Here is a 6,837-nt window from a genome sequence, read left to right as displayed (position 1 = left end):
CCGCGAACCAAATGCATTTGTCCAGAAAGTTCCAAACGTGCCCACAGTTTAAACATTCAACATAATATTAATATATTTTATGAGTGTTTTACGTCATGTGCAAAATTGTATGTTGCTTCGTATACATTTGAAATGCTCGCTTGGTTACGTAAGTAAAAGGGCAACAGTTTCGTCGTTTTTACACCCATATACTTAAATTTGATTATATTTTCTGCTACTGTTGTGTTAAACTATCGTCTAAATGCGTGTGTTTTCGATAAATAGTCCGATATGTGTTACTATTTCGAAATACTCGTTGTCAAGGAAGTGACTTTGAACTCTCGCGAGATCTCAGCCGCGGCCGTTTGAAGCTGTGACCCAGATTAATGGCTACCAGCAGCAGCTAGCTGCGATAGCAAGCGCTTCGTCCTGATTGCAGAACTATTTTTTCCCGAGACTCCATTTGACTCGGGGATCGACCGCTGCCTAGCGGTGACGTTTTTTAACTATAGGACGATGGGCATTTTAAACGGAAGACCGAGGTGAGGTAACGTTAGGTCACGTCATAGCTGAGGCACCGCCAACATATGAGAATTCATATTCGCAACAGAGTCAGGTAACGTAGCAACTACGCCGGTGTCGTCCACTCTCAACACCGCAAATGCACGGCAACAGCTACCTCTCCCTTTCCTCCTACTATATTACATTTTCTTATGCTAAACTGATGTATGTGCTATGTGTGATGGTCCCGTGACAGCTAACGTGCTTTCACTAAATGTCTGCTTCCTTGTTTAATTTCACAAGGGATTAACGACAACAACGCCTACGATGCGATTGAAAACATCACTACTGAAGGAACCGAAACATATCCTTTATATAAGTGCGCTTCGCATCGATGCTGCTTATCATGTGTAAACAACGCCAAGATGATTCTCATTGCATTTGTGAATAAGTAGTACCGTACTTGATTTCCCACATGAATGACATGTTCTACTAATGTGATTTGACCATTTTCCTTAATAGTAGGTCACATAGGGAACTAGTGAGCTGCATTGGCTGGACCACAGCTGATGAGTTGTACTCATGTAGTGAGGACCACCAGATCCTCAGGTGGAACCTTCTGACCAGCGAGACCAGTCTGGTAGTCAAAGTGCCAGAGGACTTCTACCCCATTGACGTGCACTGGTTTCCCAAGACCGTTGGTGGGAAGAAGCAGACACCGGCTGAGATCTTTGTACTAACCAGCACCGATGGCAAGTCTTGTATTCATATTGTCCATCTACAACCCCAATTCCAATGAAGTTGGGACGTTGTGTTAAACATAAATAAAAACAGAATACAATGATTTGCAAATCATGTTCAACCTATATTTAATTGAATACACTACAAAGACAAGATATTTAATATTCAAACTGATAAAACTTTATTGTTTTTAGCAAATAATCATTAACTTAGAATTTTATGGCTGCAACACGTTCCAAAAAAGCTGGGACAGTGTCATGGTTACCACTGTGTTACATCACCTGTTCTTTTAACAACATTTGATAAACGTTTGGGAACTGAGGACACTAATTGTTGAAGCTTTGTAGGTGGAATTCTTTCCAATTCTTGCTTGATGTACAGCTTCAGCTGTTCAACAGTCCGTGGTCTCCATTGTCGTATTTTACGCTTCATAATGCGCCACACATTTTCAATGGGAGACAGGCAGGCCAGTCTCGTACCCGCACTCTTTTTCTATGAAGCCACGCTGTTGTAGCACGTGCTGAATGTGGTTTGGTTTTGTCTTGCTGAAATAAGCAGGGGCGTCCATGAAAAAGACGTTGCTTTGATGGCAGCATATGTGTCTCCAAAACCTATAAGTACCTTTCAGCATTAAAGGTGCCTTCACAGATGTGTAAGTTACCCATGCCATTGGCACTAACACAGCCCCATACCATCACAAATGCTGGCCTTTGAACTTTGCATCCATAACAGTCCGGAGGGTTATTTTCCTCTTTGGCCCGGAGGACACAACGTCCACAATTTCATCCATCCATCCATCCATCCATCCATCCATTTGCCATACCGCTTATCCTCACTAGGGTCGTGGGCGGGCTGGAGCCTATCCCAGCTATCTCCGGGCGATAGGCGGGGTACACACTGAACTGGTCGCCAGCCAATCGCAGACGTCCACAATTGCCAAAAAGAAATGTGGACTCGTCAGACCACAGAACACTTTTCCACTTTGCATCAGTCCATCTAAGATGAGCTCGGGCCCAGAGAAGCCAGCGGCGTTTCTGGGTGTTGTTGATAAATGGCTTTTGCTTTGCATAGTAGAGTTTCAAGTTGCACTTACGGATGTAGCACCAAACTGTATTTACTGACATTGGTTTTCTGAAGTGTTCCTGAGCCCATGTGGTGATATCCTTTACACATTGATGTCAGTTTTTGATGCAGTGCCGCCTGAGGGATCTCAGTCTTTTTTGCCACCTGTTCCATTTTTTTTGGAACGTGTTGCAGCCATAAAATTCTAAGTTAATGATTATTTGCTAAAAACAATAAAGTTGATCAGTTTGAACATTAAATATCTTGTATTTGTAGTGTATTCAATTAAATATAGGTTGAACATGATTTGCAAATCATTGTATTCTGTTTTTATTTATGTTTAACACAACGCCCCAACTTCATTGGATTGTATTTTCTACTGTATATCGCTAGCCTTCAAGGTCACAGATTTGTCCCAGCTGATTTGGGGCGAGAGGCGGTGCACACCCTGGGTTGGTCACCAACTAATCACAGGGCACATATCGACAAAAAATAACTTTCTCACTTACATTTACGCTCACACGTTTACAGTCTTCAATGAACCTAACATCCATGTTTTTTGAATGTGGGAGGAATACCTGCGCAAGCACAAACAAAACTCCACACAGGAAAGCTGGAACCGAGATTCAACCCCCGAACCTCAGAACTATAAGGCAGACATGCTAATCACCGTGGAGCCTATTCATATTTTAGCTCACTTAATTTATTTACACTGGTTGTTAATAACTGGAACACATTTTTAAAAACTGTTTTCCTGTTTGCCTCAAGTGTTTTTCCACTCATTTTTGTTTCTAATTTAATATCGATGCTTGTGTCATCCCTGATCATAATGCGTAATTACAGCGTTTCACTGCATACTTACGTAGTTGTAGCACAACTTATAAATTAACTTTTTTTTTTCCACTCTAAACCCAAATTGGCTTTTCAGTAGGTCCCCAATGCTGAAAACTTAAAAAATAATAATGTAATGCCGTACATTTTACATAAACAGTCCTTTAATTAAAACACAAATGCTTCCAAAGAAAATTAAATGTGCGGTTGCCTGATTATCAATGAGAAAAAAGGTAATAAAATTTGATCGATCCAATTAAAACTTACCCATTCTCAGCTAAGCAAATAAAGGGTTTGTGGTTGAACGTCCATCTATTTTCTATGCCGCTTATCGTCATAAGGGTCAGGGATGTTCTGGACCTTATCCCTGCTAGGAGTGGTACACCCTTGAGTTATCACCAGTCAATCGTAGGGCACAAATAGACTAACAACCACTGAAATAATAGGGCACATATAGACTAGACTAACAACCATTTACACTCACATTCACACCTATAGATGATTTAGTATTCAATTAACTTAAGAAGCATGTTTTTGGAATGTGGGAGCCTGAGAGGAAGTCGGGATACCCGGAGACAGCCCACGCAAGCACGGGAGAATTTGCAACTCCATTGGAGGGCCTGCGCTGAGCTTCAAACCCAGAATGCCTCTACTGTGAGGGAAATGTGCTAATATGGTTGAAAGTGCCCCATGTTTTTATTTTGCTTTCACGGCTAATTCTGTGTTGACTCGTACTGTAAAAAAGACTTAACAAATGGTGCTTGTCTTCAGCCTGCATTAGAAACAAACACACAGAATGTGGATGTACTATTATGTCAGGCAACATGTGGTCAGAATACTAATAACAGTGTAGGGTTGCATAAGCACAGCCCCCAAACTGAGGCAGCAATTTTCTCTGGCAGACCAGCAAGCCATGAAAACTTAGCTTTTATTCACAGTTGCAGCGTTTGTTTTTCTTTCTGTCCTTGTTACAGTCTCACTTTTATTTTTAAGAAGATATTTAATCTCATAAATTATGTTGTTGTAATATCATATAGTCCTTTATTTACGATTACTCTCAACTTTGCACATATATCTTAAATTATTTGGGAAATAATCTTTATTGTCCACAGTTTTAAAAATAATTGAAGAGCAAACCATTTATTTTTTTGTGAAACAAAGAAACTATATTTAATATTTCAGTGCACCTTCCAGAAACAGTTAAACATAGTAAAGTCAATGATACATCCCTAAGATGAATGTGAACAAAATGGACTGCTTTTCAATTTCCTCGGGCCAAAAATATTCCCTGGTTCAACCAGCACAAACCCTCTAATTCTACTTATTTATGTTTATGCTTAATTAAATTAAGCAATTAAAAAAAATACAATTGCTTCTGCTGTAGATTAGAATAAACGTTACTTATTTACCTGCCTGAATCTCATTTAGTTCTTCATTCACTCTATCTCAAATTTTGGATTTTCAACATAAGCCCCCCACCCCCCATCTTTGCAGGGAAGTTCCACCTTGTGTCCAAGACAGGGCGGATTGAGAAGAGTATTGAGGCTCACAAAGGAGCTGTTTTAGCAGGCAGGTGGAACCATGACGGGACTGCTCTCATCACGGGTAATTTAGAGATAAACAAGATTAACAACTGTAACTTCCATTAAATGCTGAGTATTGAATCAACTGGGTAGAATGTTATGTTAGTGGCATAATTGAAAAATTCATGTAATTCTTATTTTTCCCATGTTCCATCCATTTAGCTGGTGAAGACGGACAGATCAAGAACTGGTCCAAAAGTGGCATGCTGCGTTCGACACTAGCAAACCAAGGTAAAATAGCGAATGGAAATTGAAGAATTAGCCACTCATTTGTTTTGAAGCAATGTACAAGTGAAAATGTTTTAAAACAATAATCATAAAATGAATGCAGGCCGCTGTCTTTGCATCTCTGTCGTTTGCAAGGCAGTTTTTGCAGCTGACTTTTAAACTCAAACAGATTATTTTAAAAGACAATCAGGAAGGAATGGTTAGCCGTTGATTGGTGCTTATTGAGTGTGCGCATGTAAGGCATGTGCACATGCGTATCAAGACTTTTGTGCTGTACAGTAGAACCTTTAAAGGTCCCATATTTTGTCTATTTAGACATCCATAGAGTGACTCTCTAACATGGACTTACAGGGTGATTGAAAAGTAACTCCCTATTTTAAAATACTTATTCATATGCTATAATATTGTTCTCAATTTTTTTGTGTATGTTCCATGATTAAAGGAGCAAGTCTATTCTACCAAACCGACAACTTTGGAAGAACTTGAAGGGCGAATACGAGAAGTTATGTCTTCCATCCCACAAGCGTTCCTTGTGAAATCAGTTAATGCGGTTCCCAGGCGGCTTGAGAAACTGGTGGCTAATGCTGGTGCCCATATCGAATTTGAAATAAAACTCCATGCAATACATTTTCTTCTCATGTTCATTTCTTGTCAGAATTATAGTTCAGAAATAAATTAAAAGTACTTAAAAACAGTGAGTTACTTTTCAATCACCCTGTAGTATAAAAGTGTCAATTTCATTTGAAAAAAAAAAAAAAAAAACCTTGATTTTGTCATACGAGTGTCCAGAAAAAAGGCCCCTCGGACACCTATTTCTGTTTGAACCAGTTTTCTATCCGCTTTGTCCATATTTGGCCAAAACCGCCCCCTTTCCTCTGATTGGTTGCCTCCGTGTAAAATACCCATTTGTGAGAGGACACGTGTTTGTTGTGTTGACAGTGTCGACTCGGGAGCGTAGAGGTAGGCGAGATCTTCGCCAGTGACGTAGATAAGCTCGAGAAATTCGAATACCTGATTTCAGGCCTCTCGGCAGAAAAACATCTGGAACTCAGCAATTCGTAGATGATTTTAATTGATATTTCACATGTTTACTGAGGCACCATAGAGCCAATATTGCATCCCAAATACTAGAAAATGTTGGTTTGGGAAAACACGGCACCTTTAATGTTGAACTTGAGCTGTTTTGGGATGCTGGTGGACTTCTGATTTGTTCATACTGTATTACAAAACAGTCCTCCCCCATAGGAAACTATGGTAATAGAAAAAAACAAAAACAATTCCAAAGTCAAACTTTTGTCATCATAATACCATTATTAACAGTATAGGCAAGTAGGGATGGACCAGTATTAGTGTAGTACGATAACACTATTTAGTGCCGATACTGTATGTCTGTACCCATACATGGACTTGCAAAAACCCTTCCCAACTACGACACCCAATACCCATTACCAGCCTGTCATATACAGTACTATACTATTCTTTCCTCGCTGCGTGTGCGACGTGCTGTTGCCAGATTGGGAACAGTTCTTTGAAAAGAGCTAATGTGTGCTTGCTTCAAGAAACAATTATAATAACAATTATAAAATGTGTATTTATGCAAACATAGCTATGTCTCGCAAAAGTCTGCTAGCAATAGATTAATAACACATAATGCAAAATGTCCTAGACAGGCTAACGAATCGCATCAATGTCGCAGTATAAACTTTTTAGATAAATAATAAGAGATCACAAACAGCACAACACCACATACAGAATGATGACATAACAAACTCAGGCATATGTTTTTTCTTCTGTGCGAAAAACAAGCTATGACTGCAGCTTTGCTGAGATGGTCTTCTTTGTCTCTTATGAACAAATCCATTTGTTATCGGCATGTGTGCGCCATACTGCCAAAGTACATTCAGTTGTATTT

General features: G+C 39.6%; 1 protein-coding gene across 2 annotated transcripts in view; it reads left to right on the top strand.

The window, feature by feature from the left end:
* The first annotated feature begins 1 nt into the window (after position 1).
* Positions 2–6,837, top strand: part of ift80 (intraflagellar transport 80 homolog (Chlamydomonas)) — an 80,896-nt gene continuing 74,060 nt past the window's right edge. Inside the window, exons 1-5 of one of the 2 annotated variants that reach the window (XM_061783087.1) lie at positions 2–595; positions 784–847; positions 1,014–1,232; positions 4,609–4,719; positions 4,860–4,928. In XM_061783087.1, coding sequence (XP_061639071.1) covers positions 808–847; positions 1,014–1,232; positions 4,609–4,719; positions 4,860–4,928 — 439 coding nt within the window. In that variant the 5' untranslated portion in view covers positions 2–595; positions 784–807. The remainder of the gene's footprint in view (positions 596–783; positions 848–1,013; positions 1,233–4,608; positions 4,720–4,859; positions 4,929–6,837) is intronic. The other variant, XM_061783088.1, reaches the window with a different exon arrangement.

The sequence above is a fragment of the Phyllopteryx taeniolatus genome, chromosome 8 (assembly GCF_024500385.1).
Source record: "Phyllopteryx taeniolatus isolate TA_2022b chromosome 8, UOR_Ptae_1.2, whole genome shotgun sequence".
In the NCBI taxonomy this organism is placed as follows: Eukaryota; Metazoa; Chordata; class Actinopteri; order Syngnathiformes; family Syngnathidae; genus Phyllopteryx; species Phyllopteryx taeniolatus.
This window is presented reverse-complemented; position numbering and strand designations above follow the sequence as displayed.